This window comes from Triturus cristatus, chromosome 6 (assembly GCF_964204655.1).
Source record: "Triturus cristatus chromosome 6, aTriCri1.1, whole genome shotgun sequence".
Taxonomy (NCBI): Eukaryota; Metazoa; Chordata; class Amphibia; order Caudata; family Salamandridae; genus Triturus; species Triturus cristatus.
In genome coordinates, this window is record NC_140589.1 from 175663060 (window position 1) to 175685887 (window position 22828).

The following is a 22828-nucleotide window of genomic DNA, read 5'->3' on the forward strand; positions in this document are numbered from 1 at the left end:
GGGAGAGAATGAAGGAGCTCGTCTTGGTCATGAACTGGACACCCCTCACAGAGATGTCAGATCGCTGCGTGGCGGAGTTTCAGCATGCAGGGACCCTCGGTGTCAGCTGAAGTGACTCCTCTGCTAATCTTTTGGGATGCTCATTATTTATAATAGGAAGCATCCTTGGATGTACAAATAGATTAGCAATGTTATGGATATGTAGATAGCCCTGTCGCCAGTGGATGAAGATAGGATGACATTTGTACATTGTGCATCTGACCTGTCACATCATTCCCCTAGATGATCATCAGGAGTCCTTTCAGGCTCTCCAATTTTCTATTAATGGGGATTATGGAGTGCCGTTTAAGGGCCTCCTGATCTACAGACCCCCAGGGAGCAAAGTAGACTTCTGTAGTCAAATGCTGGAGGTCCTAGAACCACACTTCGGTTGTGACCATCTCACCGTTCTGGGGGATGTAAATTTTCATCTAGAGAAGGTGGATTTGCCCGAAACCCAGTCTCTTTTGGATACTTTCTCGGGGTGCGGTTTGACACAGCTAGTCAGAGGCCCCACACATTTGGCTGGCCATACGCTGGATGGGGTTTTCTCCAACGACATGCGGTTGGTCACTGAATTGCCTATCCCCCTTTCATGGTCAGACCATTATGCAATTCCTCTGGTCCTTACAACCTCTCTGTCCAGTAATAGGGGTAATATGCCTTCCAAGTTTGAACGAAGACGTAACTTAAAAAAGTTATCCAATAATCTACTCGCTCCCAAGCTTGCAGGGCTTTTGATCGCCCCGGGGGAGGAGGTAACATCGGCGGTGGAAAGGCTGGAGAATGGGGTTACTTTAGCCCTGGACGAACTTGCACCGGCCACCTTGTGCTATTCGGCCAGAAGAACTCCATCCGCCCCTTGGTTCTCGGAACCACTCAGATTACTTAGGCAGGGATTACGGCGACAGGAGCGTCGTTGGCGGTCCAGTGGGTATGTGTGTGAGAGGGACAGACATAAAACTATGTTGAGGCTATATAAGAAGGAGGTAATAAAAACCAAACAAGAATATTTTACCTCTCTTACTGCCTCACTTTCCTCACCTAAAGATCTTTTTAAAATCGTGGACACGCTTACCTCACTAAAGATGCCAGACCCGGTGGTGAGCTCACAACAGCTGTGCAATGATATTGCACAATTCTTCAACACCAAGATTGTGGATATTTATTCAGCTCTGGAGCTACAAAGGGTGACTCTATCTATCCCCTTAGACTGTGTTCCGCCATCTTTATCTGAGGAGGTGCCCTCTGGAAGTTTGTCTAGTTTTCCCTCTCTCTCCCTACTGGATCTTGAAGGCCTCTTGACCAAGGTTAGGTCGGGTTCCCCATTAGACCCCTGCCCCCTTAAACTCCTCAAACAGTGTAAAGACTGTCTTCTTCCACCATTACTGGGTGTGATGAATGGGGCAATTAAGGAAGGGACCTTCCCCCTTCAGTGGAAGAAAGCGGTGGTCAAGCCTCTTTTAAAAAAACCCTCTCTTGACCCGGGTGTGCTTAAGAACTTCCGCCCTATCTCGTTGCTTCCAGCTCCTGCCAAGATGCTGGAAATCCATCTAAATAAGCATCTTGTTGATTTTCTGGAAGCCCATGATAAGCTGGACCACTCGCAGCACGGCTTCAGGAGAGAACACAGTACCGAGTCTGCCCTTACTATCGTGCTCGACACCATTCGCACTAGGGTTGATAAGGGACTGACTACTCTCCTCATCCTCTTGGATCTCTCGGCTGCTTTTGATACCCTGTCTCCCTCAGTATTAACATCAAGGCTGAGGGAGATCGGGGTCAAGGGCACAGCACTTAGTTTGCTGACATCCTTTCTTAATCAGAGGGAACAGAGGGTAAAGCTGGGGGATTTTCTGTCTCCATCCCTTCCTGTGCTTTGTGGGGTCCCTCAGGGGTCGGCTTTAAGTCCGACCCTCTTTAACATCTATGTTACCCCACTGGCCAGGCTTATTAGATCTTTTGGGATGGAGGTTATCTCCTATGCTGACGACACACAGATTCTGCTGTCCTTTACCCAACCCACTATCCAGGCTGCCTCCAATTTTAAAAACTGTTTGAAGGCAGTCGCTCAATGGATGGTGGGTAATTCCTTGAAATTCAATGGGGATAAGACAGAGTTTCTGGTGTTCGGGGGAAAGGAGGATTTCTGGTCAGCTGACTGGTGGCCGCCCTCTATGGGGGTGTGCCCTACACCGTCGACCCTGGCCAAAAATCTGGGCGTTTTGATCGATCCCCTTTTGAGGATGGATCAACAGGTAAGCAGGACCATCTCCACCTGCTGGGGACTGATAAACATCTTACGGAGGATCAGGCACTATCTGTCTTTCCAGGCCAGGAAACAAATTGTCCTGGCATTGATTGGGTCCAGACTTGATTATTGCAATGCTCTTTATTTGGGCATCAATAAGGGCTTGGTGACCCGTCTACAGATGGTGCAGAACGCTGCCGCTAGACTGGTCCTGGACCTGCCTAAACGGGCCAAGACTCATCAGGCAAGAAGGACCTTGCATTGGCTCCCTATTGAGTCCAGGATATCCTTTAAGTCCCTGACTTTGATTTATAGAGCCTTGGCAACCAATCGGTCTGGGGGTATGAAGGATTTGCTGGTCCCCTACATTCCCCCCAGAACTCTCCGGTCGTCAAATAAACTTCTGCTTTCAGTGCCCAGGATACGTAAGGCTAGGTGGGGAGGTAGAGCTTTTTCAACTCTTGCTCCCAGGCAGTGGAATTCCCTGCCTTTGGAGATAAGATCTCTTCCATCGGCTCTGGCTTTTAGGAAGGCCCTTAAGACCTGGCTTTTTGCCAAGGCCTACGCTTAGATACGATCTGCCTCTTTTTCGAACTGTTTTGTTTAGGCGCCTTGATGCCTTTGGGCTAAGTAGCGCGATTACAAGTTTCCATTCATTCATTCATTCATTCATTCATTCATTCATTCAAGGTGTTGTACATTGTGTTCGAGGCATCGTAATCATGTTATGCGAAGCTAGATGTGTAAACAGAAGTAGTTTCAGAGCAATTAATCCAACATTGTCACGCACGCGAATATGTGCAAAAGGTCAGAGCAGAAATGGTATTGTGCAAAATTAGGGCAATGTATGAAAATGTGCAAGAATTTCCCTCTTGGGGGGGTACTTCATCTTGTCCCCCATTCACTGGGTCCAGTAGGACCTCCCTCCCCTCACTAGAGATATGCTCCCAGAGGCTAGCCCCCCAATCTTCCTAAGGGATCCTATGCAACTGTAAAACTAACTCATAAGCTTCAAACCACTTATCAATGTTGTCCCCTCACAACAAAGTCAGTCGACAAACCTTTAGAAATGTGGACACACTTGTCTCCAGTGGGCACTGCAGGTACACTACCACCATTTCTGCCGGACATCATCTACTTAACTCTGATACCCAGCTCTCTGAGACTTGGCTCATGGGCCATACTCGTTTCCTCCATGGCTGATCTCTTCTCCTCCAAGGCTCTCTCAGCCTCATCCTTCTTTGCCTCCATGGCCATTTTTTCCCCTCCATTCTTAACTGAGCCATCTGCAGCCTGAACTCCCTTCTAGCCATCCTGTCTGCCAGCTCCACTGGAGTCAGAGGGGGACCTCAGCTCAGGAGATGGGTCATTCTCCCTAGCTGAAGGTTGCATCTCAGGACTGGTATCTAAGTTCTCTCCCTGCCTCTGCACATCATCGTCTCTATCTTGGTCATCCGCTGTGACCGGCAACTAGTGGGCCTCTGCCCTTGCCCTCAGAGCCTTTTAAAGCTCTGCATTCCTGGTCTTCCTTCCAGTGGACAACCCCCTCTCCTTGCAAAATTCATCGAGCTCCTTCACAGTGTAGCTCTCCAGGCTAAGGAGCTCCAAATCCATTCTTGCAGAGGAAGTTGTAGGCACAAACTGTCAGGTAGAGTAAGAGTGATTTTGGAAAAAGCAAAAAGGTCAAACAAGGAGAATTTAAAATTGAAACTGGTCTGAGATTATTTATCTGGGATTTTCAGTGTAACACAAAATCACTGTATGGCACTGCACAAACACTAATCCTACTCCTCACCACTGATCACCGATGTGAAAAATTGGGTTACTAGTTGAGGGGGGTGAAACTCTACTCAAGCAGCAGCCACATTCCTTGTCAGGGTGAGGCATAAGCAAAACCCAAATTAACCTGTGCAGGACCAATCCCTCTGGCTCAGGCAGGCGTGCAGCAAGGCAGCAGTCCAGCAGAGTGGCAGTACATTCAGCAGCATAGCACTCCTTCTTCCTGGCACAGTTTCCGCAGGTCCAGTAGAGAATTGAAGAGTTGGTGTCTGAGGTCCAATATTTATATAAGGTGCCTCCTTTGAAGTGGAAGAAAATTCAAGAGGTTTGCCTTTGAAGCTCACAGGTAACATGACTCCCCTGACCTGGCTCCAGACTAACTATGGGTGGTATGCAGCCCTTTGTGTGGAAACAGGACACAATCTATTCAAGTGTGACTGGGGCCTTGCCCAGCTCTGCCCTCCCATCTTTCCAATGATGGCCCATCCAGGAACACCTAAGTCCTCTATTGTGTGTGGCTGTCTAGGAGGAATACACAAAGCCCAATTGCCAACTGCACCTAGTCATGTGACCCAAAGACAGGTTGAAGACCCTGATGACTAAGGCAGGAAAATGCAAACTTTCAAAATTGGCATTTCAAAATTATAATTTAAAATCTGACTTTACCCTAAGAGAGGATTTTTCATTACACTGCCAAAGACTCCAAACATGAACTGCTTACCTGTTCTCATTTGGAAGTTACAGCTTATTAAATATAATAATGTAACTCTATTGTTATCCTATGGTTGAGGTAGGCCTTGCGGTTGTGAAAAATGATTTAAAGAGTTTTTTACTATCAGGACATGTAAAACTTAAAAGTATATGTCCAACTTTTACATTACACTGCACCCTGCCCTCTAGGCTATCCAGCGCATACTCTGGGGGTGACAGATATGTATTAAAAAGGAAGATTTGGGACTTGTAAAAGGTTTCTTTTGCTAGATCGAAATGGCAGTTTAAACTGCACACACAAGCTGCAATGGCAGACCTGAGGCACGTGTAAAGGGCTACTTAAGTGGGTGCACAATCAGTGATGCAGGCCCACTAGTAGAATTTATTTAGAGGACCTGGGCACATGTAGTACCACCTTACTAGGGACTTACAAGTAAAATAAATAGGCCAATTGGGTATAAGCCAATTCTACCATGCTTTAAGAAGAGAGCACAACCTCTTTAGCACTGGTTAGCAGTGGAAACGTGCGCAGAGTCCTAAAGCCAGAAAAACCAAAGTCAGCAAAACAGGAGGGTTGAAGGCAAAAAAGTTAGGGGAGAACCACGCCAAGGATGTCAGATCTAACAATATTATATTACAGGTGAATATAGGGATGTACTAATTATTATGTGCTTTTTCCTTTTATGTTTTGTTGTCAGTATTCCTAGCCTCAAAGAGAAAAGGAGCGCACATTGAGATGCCCCTCCTTGTACATGCACAGGCAGGTTCTCATGATCCTTGTTGAAGTAGGGAGACTGGGATTAGGGGGTTAGGTAAGTAGTGATAACAAACTTCAGCAGGCTTGTACATAGGCATATCTGATAAGGGCTGTACAAAAATAACAACAATTAAAAGTAAGCCCTGTTTATGCTGTGCGTTCCATATGCCTGGCCGACGCTTGCTCAAACTAGACTTAGCAGCAGAACTGGCTAAGGTTTGCACATTAATGAGAACATCCCTCTGTGGTCCAGGCGTCTGTTCGCTAATGCGACTATGGAAGCCACTTGTGCGTGCAGTGCAAACTGACGCTGCACATTTTAGGCCATGCATTTGGACTTACAATCGCTCATTGCACTTACAAACCAAAAAGATTTCAATCAGCCAGTGAATGTCTAAATTATTATTTCATTTGTCTTTTAATATGAATAATGTTTCATTCCTTGCAGCTGGAAGTTTGGCTGCACTAATCTTTGGATAAATTGTGTGAACACCTCTGGATTCCCAAAGGACCTGCGTGTAAACTCGACGGTTTGGGTACATCAGATTGATCTATTCCCTCTGCAGATGAAGGACGAAACACTCGACTGGTTCTACGTGGATGAAATCATTGTTTCGGAGAGCAACCACAGTGGTACAGTTCCCTTTATGTCTGTCTTGTCTTCTCTGTAAATTCTGTATGTTCAAGAGCACAAACTGCAAAAGTCATATTTTAATTTCAAGAAACAGAAAATGATTTAGAGAGTTATGGGAAGTTAGAGTGTTATGAAATCTTTATCCTGTTCTTCACAGACTTAAACAACAGAGAGGTACACTTAGACCTTCTTCTGCCCTTGAAGGGTTACTAAATTGAGAACTTATGGAATTGTCTTAAATCTAGAGCATGAACATGCAATTTTAAATTCAAGCTGTGTATCTTTCAAAGCTACACCTACAAGAGATACTTGTCTCTACCTGAATAATCTTATACTAAGTACATATAATTATCTCACTAATCCTCTCTGATCTCATTTTGAGAGTATTGCTAGTTTTATTTAACTTCTTATCCAATGTCGCTTCATTTCAGTCTGATTATGTTTACAGACACATTGTCTAAAGCTGTTTATTTTTTGCATGGACATTCAGCCAACAAAATACCACTGGTAATGGAACTGACATCATACACCTTTTCTTCCTCTAGTGGCATCAACTGTTTAAGCGCGTGTTGTATCCTTAACCCTCTAAAGCTTCCGCTGTGTAGCTGACCATCTTGGTAAAGTGCTAGAAATGGAAACCACAGAAAGTAAACAAGGCATGGTATTTTCTGTTCCTGCCACTCTGTTCTTTAAGTCAAAGACTAATGGGAGCAAAGTACAAACCTGGGGTAGCAGCTGCTTCCTAATTGATGTCCATGGTACCTCACCATTTTAAGTGTCTGTGATTTTAAAATCCCTGCACACGAGCATTCCAAATCAGTCGGGATGGAAGAATGAACTAAAGGTGTGACACTGTAATAGGGTTAGTGCAAGAAAGATGTGGAAAAATGATAATTTATCATTGATGGAACACTGAAACCATTGAATACCGTGCATGTTTGGTGCAGACAAGGCCCTAAACCTAATCTTCACTGTGCATGAACAAAATCTAAGCATAGTGTTTTCACTGAATAAAATGTATAAAACAAAATTATGGCTAAATACTGAAATACTCAAAACACAAATAAGCGTTATTAAAGGATAATAAATATCTTAAAAAGAGTCAATTGAAGGATATTTTGGTTACATATTTCACCCTAAAAGCCACTGAAATTCCTGTTATCATGAGTAGCACAGCTGTAACTTCACCCAGCATGACTTGAGGCCACCCCGCCTCAATAACTAGCTGCTCATAGCAAACGTATCCTGATGATATTGTGGACATAGAGCGTGATGGGAAATCATAATTCCTGCACATCAATGTAGAGATGCAAGTTGAATTTATTAAGGAACAGAAAGGGCAAAGGGGAAGGATGTCCATGAATAGTTGAGCTAGTGGGAGATTAGAAGCGCTCAGTGTTTATGGGTATCACAACAAGCATGTATGAACTTTTAATAGCTGGGAATAATGGTGGTGTGGTGCAAAGACTGGTAGAGATAAGGGTTGTTGAAGGTGAACCCAATACTGTCGCACCCTTTGCTGTGCATGGCAAGTGGATGAAGGTTGAGTCTGTCAAGCTAGCTTGACAACCTGTTTTGTTAAGAAGGATGATATTTTATGTCCGGGAGGAAAGTCCTATTGATGATTTGGTGATGAAAGATGTAATGGCCAATTAGTAAGGAGATGGAAAAGTTGTCTGGAAGAGAGTGAAACAAATGCTGGGGTTAACAATGCATTTAAGGGAAAGATTTACCACATGTTACAACTGTGGTCACTTATGGAGAAAAAGAGAGTGTGAAGGGAATATATTGAGAGAGAAGATCCATGGATAAATGGGAACCGAGAGGTATCCTTCAGTTGGTAATAAGGTGCTCTGAGGGTGGCTCAGGCTTCACTGGTGATGGTAGGAGCTAGGTAGATTATTTGGAATTCCTCTATCAAGGACTGGTTAACCCCTTCGGTGCCCGCCCCTTTCCCCGCCCAGTGCCGCGCCTTTCATTAGCAGGCGGAGTTCATGACGAGCTGGACTCGTCATGGGCACAGCGCCACCGCAGCCCATGACGAGTCCAGCTCGTCATGGGCACTGAAGGGGAGTAAAGTGGGCTTTAGGATGGGCATCGTAGGCTGATCAGTTAGTAGGGCTTGCCTAGGCGAGGTTGAACAATATTCACTGTGATGATTGTGGTGGAAAGTTGCCTAGGGGCAACATGTATGTGAGTAATAGTATAGGTGAGTTTGTATGGTCTGGGACAAATGGGGGAATGTAGCTGCAACAGGATTTAATTGTCAAAGCTAATACTTAATAAGAGTTTCTCTCTTAGTGCACGCTCCTTTCAAATGGGGCCAACTGGCAGAATGTGTTTAGTCTGTCTGCAAGCTTGCTTTGTATTTTGTTTTGTTGTGACTGCTTACCATTAGCCATCATGTGCAAAGCTTATTTAATGCTGAAATCGAGTTAGGAGGTTCTTGAGGTATATTCAGTTATTTTACTCAGTTACTTACCGGTTATCTTCATTATTCCGATTCGCTGTCCTCCTCATTCATTCCTGAAGATTGAGGTGTTCTCATCTCCGACAGAGGTTATACCACGCATGAGAACCAACTAACCCTATTGGTAAGATGTCTCACCCCTCCCTATAGCTATCTACAAAGCCACACCCATGCAGCTCTTCCCCCTGCATTACCAAGTAAAAACAGGACAGGAGGTGCAAACTTGATGGAAGGGAGGAATCTGAACTATGGTGAGAAGGACAACAAATACATGTAATGAAGATTACCGGTAAGTACCTGAGTCATTACTCCCTCATCTTATGTCCTCCTTATCCCATTCCTGAAGATTGAGGATATACCAATCAAAAAGTGCACCGACAACGACGATGCTTTAGAATTTTATTTGTACAACAATTACATAATTGTTGAATTGATGAATGATATCACCATTACCAAACTGCAGAGTTTAATACTGCTGTATCAAAAGAACCAGTTGAATCTGTTACATCTAGGCAGTAGTGTCTTACAAAGGAATGATTTGATGATCAAGTGGTTGTACGACAATTTCATGTATATAAGCACCTCCAACTTCAGTCCATTATGCAGTCACCGCTGTAGAAGATCTACCTTGAATATGTGTAAGGACAACTTCCTCACTGACTTTTTAGCCTGACTAATTGTTTGATGAAGACATCTGCACAGAGTCTAACTGGACACTTGTGACCTTTAGTGGCTGATCCATGACTCTCAAAAGTCTTTAGATCAGTCGAAATAGATGGACAAAGCTCTTATAACATCAACTTATGAGGGGACCTTGTCTTTCCTGGTAAATAAAGGCAAAACCACTTCCTGAAGAAATTTGTAAAGAAGTAGGAACCTTTGGAATTTAACTTAGGGTCCAACTCAAGACCACTCTGTCTGGAAAGACATACAAATAAGGAAAAAATGACATCATAATTCTCCAATTCACTTTGCAGATGTAATAGCAACTAACTATGCTGTTTTTTCAGACACCCAGAAAAATGTCTGCCAAATCAAGAGGTTCGAAAGGAGCCAGTTGCAAACCCCTAAGTACAATAGAAAGATCCCAAGAAGGAAATGGATTTAAAGAAACTGGTCTTTTTAATCTAAAACTTTTCAAAAGTCATTAAACAAGTGGAGATATGGTAGAAAAGTCTCCCTGGATATTAAGGAACTGATTTAGATCTTGGAAGACAGGTTACTCCATTACAACGGTGACGGATATTCCGTCCAACGAAATATAAATCCCATTATATCCTATGAGATTTATATTTCAGTGGACGGGATATCCTCCAAGATCTAAATCAGGCCCCAAGTGCCTTAATGGCAGCCATTGAGAAGGCATCGTAGATGGAACCAAACCATGTACAAAGCCATCCTTGAGAAATTCTAGAAACTGAAAAAGATTTACTGGAAGGGTCAACATTCTTAGAAGAGCACCATCAAAGGAAAGAAACCCAATGGTTTTTGAAGGAGTTAAGGGTAGGCGATTTGCATGATGCTTGTATGGCTAAGGCCACCTGAGTTGAACATCACAACTGTTCTAAACTTACCCTTTCACATTCCAGGTCGTCAATTTCAGATACTGGAAATTAATTGATGGTAGAATATGATATAGGAGGGGGGGTGGAGGTAGAGTTAGAAAAATTACCCTTTGGACAGGTTCATGTGACCAGGAAGGGAGCAGGAATGATGTGGCCAAAAATCGGCTATGAATATCACCCAAATGTTCTCCTCAATCATCTGAAGCACCGTCAGGAGGAAGGGAATCGGAACAAATGCATAAAGAATCCCTTGTGGCAAAGGGATTGTGAGAGCAACAATCCGCCAAGCCAGAGGACACCATTTATCAGTGCAAAATTGGGGAATCATAGCAATGTGGAGTGAAGCAAACGTCTCTCTATGGATTAATACACACCCAATTGAACTCCTTACTCGACAGATGGTAAGTCGTTGAGGATGACATATTCTGACTCAGACTGTCTGTTCTAAAATTCAGTGATAGACTGTCTGCTCTGATATTCAATGTGCCCTGGAGATAGACTGATGACAAAGCCAGGAGATGAGCTTCTGTCCAAGCAAGAATGTCTGATGCTATCTGATTCAGCATTTTCCTTCTTGTACCGCTCTGATGATTCAGGTAGCACTAGGTTACCTGGTTGTCTTTCTGAACCACCACATTAAAATTCTCTAACTGAGGAGAAACTGGAATCTGGAATTCATAGTTCTGGGTGGCTGCTGACCAATGCTGCAGGCTATGGTTCAGCAGTGGTTTGAGATGATATCTTGCCTACTGCACGGCTGACATAGCTGCCGCCATGAGTCCCTGTACTCTTAACAATGCCCTTCCTGACAGAGAGTTCTAAGTTTGGAGATTGTTGACGGCCTTTTGTATTGTCAGTAATCACTGTGGAGGAAGAAATATCTTGCCCAGCAGAGTATTGAACTGGCCTCCCATAAAAAGCTTTACTTGAAATGGCTTAATTTGCGACTTCAAAAAATTCATGATAAACCCCAGAGATGGAAGAGTTTTCATCACGAGCTGGACATTGTCATGAGCCTTACAGACAGGGCCGACTGGCTACCGGGCGTTTTGGTGTGCTGCCAAGCTGGGGGCTGATTTTACTGCGGTGGGGGCTGATTTCGTTGATGGGAACCTGTGTGTGCTTCTAAATAAACAAAGCAAAACAAATGGTTTTAAGCACATGCAGGTCTCCATCAACGAAATCAGCCACCAGCTGGCAGCATACCAAAACGCACGGTAGCCAGTCCGGCCCTGCTAACAGAAGGAATAAGCAGACAAAAGCCAATCATCAAATATGAAAATATAGAAATGCCTTTTAACTGTGGAAAAGCAACAACTGGAGCCAGTACCTTTGTGTAGACTCTTGGGGAAGTCACCATTCTGAAAGGAAAAGGCCCATAACTGAAAGTGCTGACAGTAAACAGCAAAACATAGGAATCTCGGGCTTGATGGATAAACAGTGATATTGTAATTGTATTATAGTGTATTGATATGAAAATAAGCAGCCTGTAAATCCAACGTGACAAGAGAATCGTTTTGTGCCAGCAAAGGAAGCATTACCTGAACCAAGATCATATACTGCATATGTGTTGGCCTGGATAGCAACATTTGTGGCAGAAAAAGATCATGTGAAAGAAGCCTCAACCTAATTGTCCACAACATCCAAGAGGACTGAATCTTCTAAGGCAAAATAAGAGCTCAATGCCATCATTGCTAGCGTTGTATTAACTTTGGGAATTTGTGTGAACTCTTCCCCAAACTTATGCAGCCAATAAAGTTTATTTAAAAAATGAATAATAGACCGTCTGGATTTTTCCATTCATAAAATAGCATGTTTTTTATGAGTTCTTGGAAGGGAAAATCATCCACTTCAGCCTCAGCATACTGAGATTGAAACCCAAAGGATTGTACAGCTTTCTCCTCAAACCCAAGGACCTATGTAATAGTTCGACCTTTACTAAAGAAGCTCCACTTAGACACGGAAAACTACCGCCCTATATCACTATCACCTATTTTAGGAAAAATTGCAGAAAAGCACGTTAACGACACCCTTTCCCAGTTTCTGGAAATGAATGAGGTGCTACATCAGACCCAAATGGCTTTCAGACCACACCATAGTATGGAGTCAGCTTTGCTGATGGTCACTAAGGAACTCAAGGGAATTCTCGATCAGGGGGTCTCGCAGCAATTCTACTGTTTGACCTTAGTGCGGCTTTTGACACTGTGGATCATAACACCCTGATCCACTGGCTGGCGCAGGCAGGTATCCGTAATAGCACCCTAAGCTGGATATCATTTCTAAAGGACAGATCTTTCCAGATAATGCAAGGCGTGCATCCCTCAGATGTTCTACAGAGCTCATGTTGAGTCCCACAGGGATCCGCCCTCAGTCCCACACTTTTTAACCTTTACATGCAACCATTGGCCAAGATAGTTCAGAAAATTGGCTGATCAATCGTATCATATGCAGATGATATACAATTGGTAGTTTCAGTGACGGAGGGTCCTAAGTCAAACTACGGCCAAGCGGTTCCGTGTATTGAAAAAGTAGCCCAATGGATGGCTAGCTGTAGTCTAAAGTTGAATGGCGATAAAACTGAACTGATGTTCCTGAGAAATAATTCTGTGCCACGGGCTACTATCAGTTGGCCAAAAGAACTTGGATGTCCCCCCACCCTGAAAAAACCCATAAAGAACTTGCGATTGTGGCTGGATCACAATATCAAAAACCAAAGGAAATGATGGACGGAATGTTGAACATTGCAAACACTCACCCCCGTCAACTGGTCTGGGTTTAATCTATCACCATTCTTTAGCCCACTCTGCCATCCCAGTTCAGACATAGCCATATGCAAATCAGTCTGACCCTGTGCCTCATGGGAACAGTCCAGCCCGAACTGCCAAGCCATGTCTTCCCTGGACCGGAAACAAGCTTCCTAGGACCGGTTTCTGGCATTTCAGCCATCTTCAGCCAGGCTTGCTTGAATCCAGTGGCAAAGTGAGCAAGGGACTCACGTCTGAGCATACCCTGCCAACTTATGGCGAACAAAGAAAAAACCAAAGGAAATGATGGACGGAGTGTTGAACATTGCAAGCACTCACCCCCAGTCAACTGATCTGGGTTTAATCCATCACCGTTCTTTAGCTCACTCTGCCACCCCAGTTCAGACATAGCCATATGCAAATCAGTCTGACCCTGTGCCTCATGGGAACAGTCCAGCCTGAACTGCCAAGCCATGTCTTCCCTGGACCAGAAACAAGCTTCCTAGGACCGGTTTCTAGCATTTCAGCCGTCTTCAGCCAGGCTTGCTTGAATCCAGTGGCAAAGTGAGCAAGGGACTCACGTCTGAGCATACCCTGCCAACTTATGGCGAACAAAGCAAAAACCAAAGGAAATGATGGACGGAGTGTTGAACATTGCAAGCACTCACCCCCAGTCAACTGATCTGGGTTTAATCCATCACCGTTCTTTAGCCCACTCTGCCACCCCAGTTCAGACATAGCCATATGCAAATCAGTCTGACCCTGTGCCTCATGGGAACAGTCCAGCCCGAACTGCCAAGCCATGTCTTCCCTGGACCGGAAACAAGCTTCCTAGGACCGGTTTCTGGCATTTCAGCCGTCTTCAGCCAGGCTTGCTTGATCACAATATCTCCATAGAAATACAAGCAAGGAAACTGGCAGCCACTTGCTTTGGAATACTTTGCATGCTTCGCAAGATTCTAGCCCATATCCCTGAACAGATTCAGTGAACCATGGAACAGACCTTGGTAATCTCTCTGATGGATTATGGTAACTTCCTATATCTGGGATCCCCCAAATACATGGTGAAAAGATTACAGGTGGCCCAAAACACGGCAGCCAGGATACTCAGAGGCACACCTAGGCAAGAATCACCAAAAGCCTCTCTGAAATTGCTCCATTGGCTTCCGATCCAAGCTAGGATTAAATTCAAATCCTTATGTATGGCTCAAAAAGCCATGAATTGTAAGGTTCCAGCCCTTCTTAGAACACTCCTCACCCCATACATGTCCAAAAGGTCTCTTAGATCCTCCTCAGACCTGCACATTAAGACAACAAGGATAAAGAGATCCATATGGGGAGGAAGATCATTCTCGCCCCCAGTGCCAAGGATGTGGAACTACCTACCTAAAGAAATGAGACTGCAACTACCTACCTAAAGAAATGAGACTGCTAGGTGTTGAACTAAGTTTCAAAATTTTTTTTTAAACGCGACTGTTCCCCTGATGATCTTCTAATTATCTCACACTTCGCCGCTTTCTCTGCATCGCTGGGAAGCAGTTGGGCAGCCATGCACTTTATAAATCAATAAACATAAACATATCTAATGTGCTTTAAGAGTTTCATAAACTTGGGCCCCTGGAGATATTTGCCACAACATCTGTAGCCAGGTTCTGCCTATTAGATGCAGGTTCATCCATAGCAAAATCGGCAGCAACTTTGAACAAAGACTTTAACTCAAAGCGAGGAATTTGTAGTGCTTCTACTTCCCCTTCAATAGACTGCTCAAGATTGTGCTCCTTTTGTAGAGCGTTCCTGCCCTCCATGACTGCTAACCAGGAATGGCACTGCACTACTGCAGCATTCATTTCCTGTTTTTAAGGTTGCCAGGATTCCAAAACCAACTAAACATCGTGAAATCTTAGATCCCAAACCCCATAGTGCTGCCTCCCAAGCCAGCCACGCAAGTCACTTGTGCCGACAGTGGGCTGAGATGCCACCCAGCATGGCTCTCAAATGGCCTAATCCAGACAATGAGATAGCTCCATGTCTCAGCCCAGGAAACAGACAGGAATCATATCAAAGACTGGTCCAAACTTAACCTTGTGCCCAATGAAAAGGTAAGAAAAACACCAGAATGTAACTTTTTTTAAAACAAAGAAACGTAGCTTACCTGCCGTCCGACGAGGACAGAAAAACAAATAGAAGGAAGGGCTGCATGATAATGGCTTTGTTGAGGGAAGGAAAGGAACATCTAATCTAACCTCAGTCTTCAGGACTGGGAAAAGGAGGACATAAGATGAGGGGGTAATGTTTGTTTGCTTACCATACTCTGGTGTTTTAACTAGGGGAAGACCTACAGCAGCAGTATTTTACTACAGCATTAGATGGTTGTTTGTAAATGAACTTTAAAGGAATGTGCTGATCTTGGGTGGAAATATTAAAACATTTGTTGACATCCCCAAGATACACAACAGAACAAAACACAAAAACAGAAAACAAATCAATAGAATTCAAACTTAGCAGGACACAGAAATCAAATCAGAATCCAGCACAAAAACCATATTACTGCTGTAAGAAATTGTTTTGCTGGTTGAGGGGGTGAAACCCTGCTCATGCAGGAGTCACAATCCTTGTCAGGGTGAAGTCACAAGCAAACCCTAAATTAACCTGCGCTCAATCCTCTGGTAGCTTGGCACAGAGCAGACAGTCTTAACACATGGACAGTGTGTAAAGTATTTGAACAACATTTCAAACAGGGACACAGTGAGGATATACCACAAAAACAGATCCCACGCCAGGTTAGAAATATAGTGTACTTTTTAATAAATAAAACAAGACCAAAACAACAAAAATCCAAACTGTAGGAACGGAAACATGCAGGTTGAAAGATTTCAGTGAAAATAGCGCCAAAAAGTACAAAGCGCCAACAGTGGATATCTAGTCGCACCAGACCGGGACAAAGTCAAACGTTCAGGCCGACAGCGATGGAGCGTAGGCTGGCTACAGGGAACCATTTGCGTCCTCTCAACAAGAGTGCCTTAAATCCTGGTTGCAGAGTGTTGCGAAGTTCCATGCTGGAAGTGCCTCGTGCAGCCGAGAGAAGAGTCAGTTCTGAGGGGTTGTGTAGCTGCGATGTTAGATCCTGGTTCGTCTTTGAGGATCCCGTTGATTAAAAATTTGTAATTCGAGGACCTGCGCAGGATAGCTATACACAAGCAGTGGTTTCGATACGGAACTGAGACGGGAGAACCCTCAGTACTGCTCGGGATGATACTGCACAGCAGAGGAGATGCATCGGTTCTGCTGGGTCCACAGATGGGCTGGCAGAGTACCTTCAGACCCACTTCCAAGGGTTCAGGACTGGCGTGGCTCCACTTGGCAAAGTGGGACTCACAGATGACAGAGTCCATGTGCTGGTTTCAAGGTGGTTGGAGCCTTCTGTCCCCGAGGCTCTAGTCAGGAGGCCAGCCAACTAGCCCTTGGAGTCACTTTGGGGTCCTGGGTTCAACAGATGCAGGTCCACCCAGGTAAAAGGGCAGCAGGTCAGCACAGTTGGGCAGCAGTCCTTCAGGGCAGCAGTCCACTAGAGTGGAAGCCCTTTCAGCTGACCTTCCTGGCAGAGTATCCACAGGTCTAGAAGTGTACTGACACGTTGGTGTCAGAGGCACAATATTTATCCCCAGTTCTGCCTTTGAAGTGGGACAAGCTTCTAGAGGTTTCACTTTGAAGTCCACAGGCTTCCTGCCTCCCTGCCCTGGTTCAGACTAACTAGAGGGCACAGCCAGGTAAAGTGTAAGTCGGGCTGTGCTCCGCCTATCCTGCCAGTGTTGACCCATCCAGGCACACCTAATCTTTCTGATGTTTGTGGCTGTGCCGGGTAATACACACAGCCCAACTGTAAGCTACACCCAGTCATGTGGCCCAGAGACAAGCTGCTGCACCAAATTGCTACATCAGGAAAATGCCAACTGTCTAAAAGGGGCATTTTGGAAACTGTAATTCAAAATCCGACTTTAACTTAAAATAATATTTTCATTGCAACTCCAAAGAAACCAAACATGAACTGGTTACCTATTTCCATTTGGAAATTCCAACTTATTAAATTTTAGAAGCTAGCCTCAATGTTATCCCATACAAGAGGCAGGCCTTGCAGTGAAACACAATGGTAATTGTTTTTCACTACCAGGACATGTAAATCTTAAAAAGCACATGTCCAGGTTTTTAAATACACTGCACCCTGCCCTCTGGGCGGTCCAGGGTCTACCCTAGGGGTGACTTATTTGCATTAAAAAGGAAAGTGTGGGCCTGGTCGAAATGGCAGTTTAAAACTACGCACACAGGCTGCAACAGCAGGCCTGAGACTGGTTTGCAGGCCTACTTAAGTGGGTGGCACAACAAGTGCTGGAGTCCCACTAGTAGCATTTAATGTATAGGCCCTGGATACATGTGGTACCACTTTACGCACATGCACTTTAGCAGTGGTTACATTGGTAAAGTGTGCAAAGCCCTTAAAGCCAGCAAAAACTAATTCAGCATAAAAGTGGACGGTAAGGACAAATACTTTGAGGGTGACCCTGCAGAGAGGGCCAAGTCCAGCAATTACAAAACAAAATTCAACACAAAAAATGTGCACAAGCACTCTTAGTACACATTTCCTCCTCCAGAAATCAGTTTAATACTGTGGTTAAATGAGTTTACACCAGGCACTACCTTAATTTATTTCCAAGAACTGCCAAAGGTTTCCTGATCTCTAACCATGTTAAATGAATTGCCAAAATTTGCCCTGAAGGTAATGCGCATTGAATGCAAAGTTTTTTGTTCTTTTTTCTCTATAAAAAATGTATTCACTAAATCTGTGTGCAATGTATCTTTGCTCTTTGGTCAAATTTTCTTTTTTCTGAAGTCTTTCAAACAGATCTGAAACCCGCTCGTCCCGGAGGAAGTGCCATAGAAAGTGTGTCTGTGACAGGATTGTGGCCCACTTTCAATCTGAGTTTCTGGGTTGCAAATTGTGTTGTTGACCTTCCTCTCATGTCACTGAGGTAAATACCCAGCACATATGTTTTTGGGAGCACAGGAAATACTATGCATCATTCAAATGGCTTTCAGGCGTATGTGGCCAGAATCAAAGAGAATGAATATTGTTGCTTTGGGGTAAATGTTTTCGGGGTGAACTACTTTTTGTAGGTATGAAATTGAACTAAAGGCAGCCAGCAGTGTTTGTTGCAACTGAATGTATGAAATGCAAACATCTGTTTCTGGTAGAGAGTCTTGAAGCAAAAAATCTTGTTGCATGTTAATGCCACTTTCTTTGCTCCTTTAGGGATTGGATTTAGCAGCTTGGGTTAAATCCATGCATTGAGATCATTTCTGGTGCTGCTCCTCCTCAAAGGCGGAAGAACGTCGCCCCACTGCTCAGAGCCAGCAGATGAAAAATAAAGTGAAAAAAAATCAATTTAATTATCATTTTATTTACCACTGACTAACTGAGACGATGGAGTCCAGGGTGGGCCGGGCCATGGCATGGAGGAGGAGAGTGGCCACTGTAAGTGCGCATGTCAGTTTGGTCAGCCGTCTTAGGACGACCAAATCAACATGCGCACTTATATTTCTCCAACCCAGCTGTGTTGCACAGCCAGGTGGATAAAAGGCACAGACCAGCCCGCTCAGGCCAATAATGGTGATTTTCTCATGCTGGGTATAGCATTAGAGCAGAGTCTAGATCGGGTTGGGAGCCTGTAAGGTGTGGCCCATGGACTGCCGGAGATGAAGATCATCGAGGCAGCCAGCAGCTGCTGCGTCAGCGGCAGGTAAGTTTTTCTTTTAATTTATTATTATTCCCCGAACCCCTCCCCCTTCGCTGCCCCAGCCCCTCCACTTTAGATTGGCAGCAGCCACCACGGGATAATTTATTAAGCAAACATTATTGCAGGCACATTAAAAAGGGTGTTTAGATGGAGATATCCTTTGTTTTCCATCAAGCTTTTGCATGTCTAGTTTCACTGCTTTTTTTGCCTCATTGAGTGCCTGTGACTGTCACCAATGTGCAGGCGCAAGTTATTGGATATTTCTAAATGATGGTTGAAATGGCAAATCTGCTGGTTAAATTGTGCAAAGAGTACAAGTTTGCAGTTCGCAATGGTGGTGCATTTCGCTCAACTTCACCTGTGGGCATAAATTTCCCATTTGAAAAAGTTTTTTACCATTTATTTTCACCTTTTTGACCTTTTTGACCGGAAACTCCTCCTTAAAAAAAGAAAAAGCTTTAGAAACCTCTTGTAGGTGAATTTTCATCACTACAATGAGCAGGAATGCATTCTTTGTTCACAGTCTTTCAATATGGTTTGTCCTGGTGTGACAGATTTTACAGAATTAGCTACTAAATGCATAGTTGTAGCTCCAGCACCTTATTAACTACTGTTTTGTTATGTGAAATGCATTTATTTAGCGCACAAATACCCAAGGGTGTCTTGGCGCTAGCTACAGAGTGCAAGAAATGAAGAAATAAGCTGTACTATATATCCAGGTCTTGAGGGATTTCCTGAAAGCTAGAAGATTTGTAGAGGATGTGTTAGTGAGTGGAAGATTTTTCCAGGCAGTGGAAGTACCCAGCACAAAGCTGCAACCACCCCAAGCCACACGTTTCAATTTAGGGACAGCCACAAATTTGGCTGAGGCCGATATCAATGCAGTATTAGGAGGTTACCAGCTGAGGCTATTTATCAGAAATGCAGGACCTTGGTCATGTAAGGCTTTAAAAACAATACAGAGAGACTTGAACGTAACTCTGTGTCTGATATGCATCCAGTAAAGCCCCTACAGGTGTTTAGACACTGCTTGATACTTTGGGATGCTTTGCTCTGTTGAGAACCTGCTTATGTGCATTAAGGTAAAGAGCGTTGCAATATTTGAGTCATGATACTGCAACTGATTTCTGCGGTGTAATAAAAGGAAGAATCTTTTTTATCAGCTTGAGAATAAAAAACATTGGAGGAGACTGCATTGACTTGAGCTGTGTAAAAAAGTGTGTTTTGCAGGACATGATATTGCACGATAATTATTTGGATCGCATAGGTCCAATGAATGTTTCTTAAGAAGAGGGAGAACAGAAGCTTTCTTCCATCTATTTACAAAGAGGCTATACTGAAAAATGAGTTCGAAGATATCCGTAAGAGATCTGTAAGGATTGGAGCCAAGGTGTCAGCGATAGAGGCAGCGATTCTAGCAGGACAAGGGTCATGGAGGGAACCAGATCTGACTGATTTGATCATTCTAGCAACTGTGTCGATGGAGGGTGGGGTGAAAGCCAAAAAGCTGGAGGCTACCCGAGGAAGGCTAAGAGAGGAGGAATTGCCCTGCAGTGGATTATGAATACTGGACAGGTCATTATAGATTGAGTTGATTTTATTAAAAAAGAAGCCTGGAGAGGTTTTTTGTCAGGGTTCCTTGTAAGTTCCGTAACAGTTAGAAAAAGGTATTTGGTTGAATTCTTAGCAGATTCTATCCTCTGAGTGATATATTGTGGTCCATTGACTCCCATACGGTCCATTTGTGGTAAATATTTTAATTACCTGTACTATTTTTGATGCGGAAAACTATTAAGAATAACTCAGTATAATGAGAGGCAGAATCCGTGGTATTAGAGGTTCTGAAAAGGCTTTATTCCTTATACAATTCGAATTGCAGGCATCATATTCCATCACCACGGAGGTTCAGGAAGTGAAGGCAATACATTATTGACAGGTAATCTTATTTATATGAAAAGAATTACACTAAGACAGATGCAGGAGGCGTAACAGCTGATAATACAGATAAGAGTACACATACGTAATAAAAAAGGCGTTACAACAGGCGTAACTAGATACGTCATTAAACATGATGTCACAAAATGGGTGGATCCATAAGAGAATCCGGCAATGTCAGCAGAAATAATTGGCAGAGATGCGCACGCAGCCGCATGACGTGTGATTGACGTGCAACTAGAGGGTGAAGGGGACTTGACATTTAGCTCTATATGTGGAGACAGAAGTCTGAGGGGTCATGTCAACCTAATCCCAAATCATATCTAATATCCTATGTTTAAAGAACTGTGTTATCCAAAAGGGAAGGTCTCTCGGACAAAATCTAGTCTATACTGACTATGAGCGCGTGTACAAGCATCTAAGTGTCTACATGAGATGCGAGGGGCAGAAATCTTCCATAGTAACAGGGCCATGAATTACTTGCATGAAGACAGAGGAGCCGGGCCTTTTGCTCGGTAGCTGGAAGGATGTTTACTTAAACTACTAGACAGGAATGCATTGGATGAGGAGCGGAGCAGATAATCTTGAAGGTGAAATACAGTTTTTGGCAGGCAGACAGGCCGAAGTCAGGCACCGTTAGCCGCGCAGGGAGTAGGACAAAGTTCATGGATACAGATGCGAGCTCAGACTGGAGCTGTCAGAGGTAGAAAGCAGGGAAAGGCTTGATGGCAGCATTCAGGGCCTACTCGCCTGAACTGCAAAATAGAATAACTGAGCCATATAAAGTCGGTGGCCTTTCATACTTAGGAATAGAATATCCGGCCCATTCATGACGGATCTGAAAGAGGACATGTTGACGGTGGACGTACATATGTTTGCGTCTTCATAACTGGAACTGGAGGGAACATACATGTACTTGTAGCTTATACATGGAGCCGTTGGGGTCTAAGATAGGGGACATAACTGATCACAAAATTCATATTTCCTCATTCCCTCCTTGTCCCCTACTGACCTCAGGAGATATCAATCTTCATCAATCCATCGATCTGTTCATATAGTATCATTTGTTCTTCTTTCTTTATCCGGGGTCTTGAGCGAAAACTTTGATGTGGAATACACGATGTGGCACACAGACCACAAATCGCTGGCCCACATTGTAGACATAAGCAGCAACTGAATAGTATAAGGAAGCCAATACCTAGGAAGGATAGGATCCTCCATCCCCAGGCTGACAACACACTCCAAAACCAACCGGACCAAGTCCAGGTGCCTGGATTCTGGTGTATCTGGCTTACAATCTTATGAAGGCGAGTTATAGCTTTATATACAGATGGCGAATTTTCTGGGATGAATACGCAGCAACTTGATCCGATGACCCTACAAGCTCCACCCCTATCGGCCAGGATGACGTCAAGGACAAGACGATTTTGAAGAACAACAATCCGCATCGCAGACTGCTCCTCTGTTAAGTTGCCAAGGGCAGAGGTAGTTTCATTCACTACTGCTTCAAGGGTTCTAGTTAATCTACGTATCAGCTTACTATTAGTGACAACACCTAAGTAGGGAAAGAGACCTTTGTTGAAATCTGTGTATTGTTCCCATGCCGTTTCAGTGTAATCGACAATTGGGATATCTCTCTGCTGTCTAGTGTGTACTAAATGGATGTTCCTATGATAATCAGGAGGGGCTAGGAAAACAGGTGGCAGAAGGAATGCTATGTAACAGGTACCATCCCAATCTAGAGGTAAGCGTATATATGACCACATATGAAGTAGGAATGATGGGAAGCTCTAAATGTAGACTTGCCTTGATCACTGAATTTTATTACAGTGGTACATCTGCTATGGCCCATGTGGATTGAACCATTCTTTCTTACACATAATACACCTTTAACTGGAAATACTGACATAGCGGGCAATATTGGTGTAGCTTCGGATTCAACATTCAGAATCATGAGATTAATGGTAAAATTACCTAATCCATATACTTCATTTTCTAGATCAGTTCCTGTTCTTTTGGGGAGTCCCTCCTTGTTAGGGTAGCAGACTTTAAGTAAAACTATGTTCAGGTTTCCCCATACCCAGTTGTCTTGATTTACTACTGAATTTGAATCTAGGAAATTGATCAAACTAAACCATGCTCCACAGGAGCCAT

At 44.0% G+C, this 22828-nt stretch overlaps 1 protein-coding gene across 1 annotated transcript in view; it reads left to right on the forward strand.

The window, feature by feature from the left end:
- PKHD1 (PKHD1 ciliary IPT domain containing fibrocystin/polyductin) overlaps window positions 1-22828 on the forward strand; it is a 1788124-nt gene that overhangs the window by 509044 nt on the left and 1256252 nt on the right. Inside the window, exons 20-21 of the mRNA XM_085609531.1 lie at window positions 5986-6170; window positions 17836-17974. Coding sequence (XP_085465657.1) covers window positions 5986-6170; window positions 17836-17974 — 324 coding nt within the window. The remainder of the gene's footprint in view (window positions 1-5985; window positions 6171-17835; window positions 17975-22828) is intronic.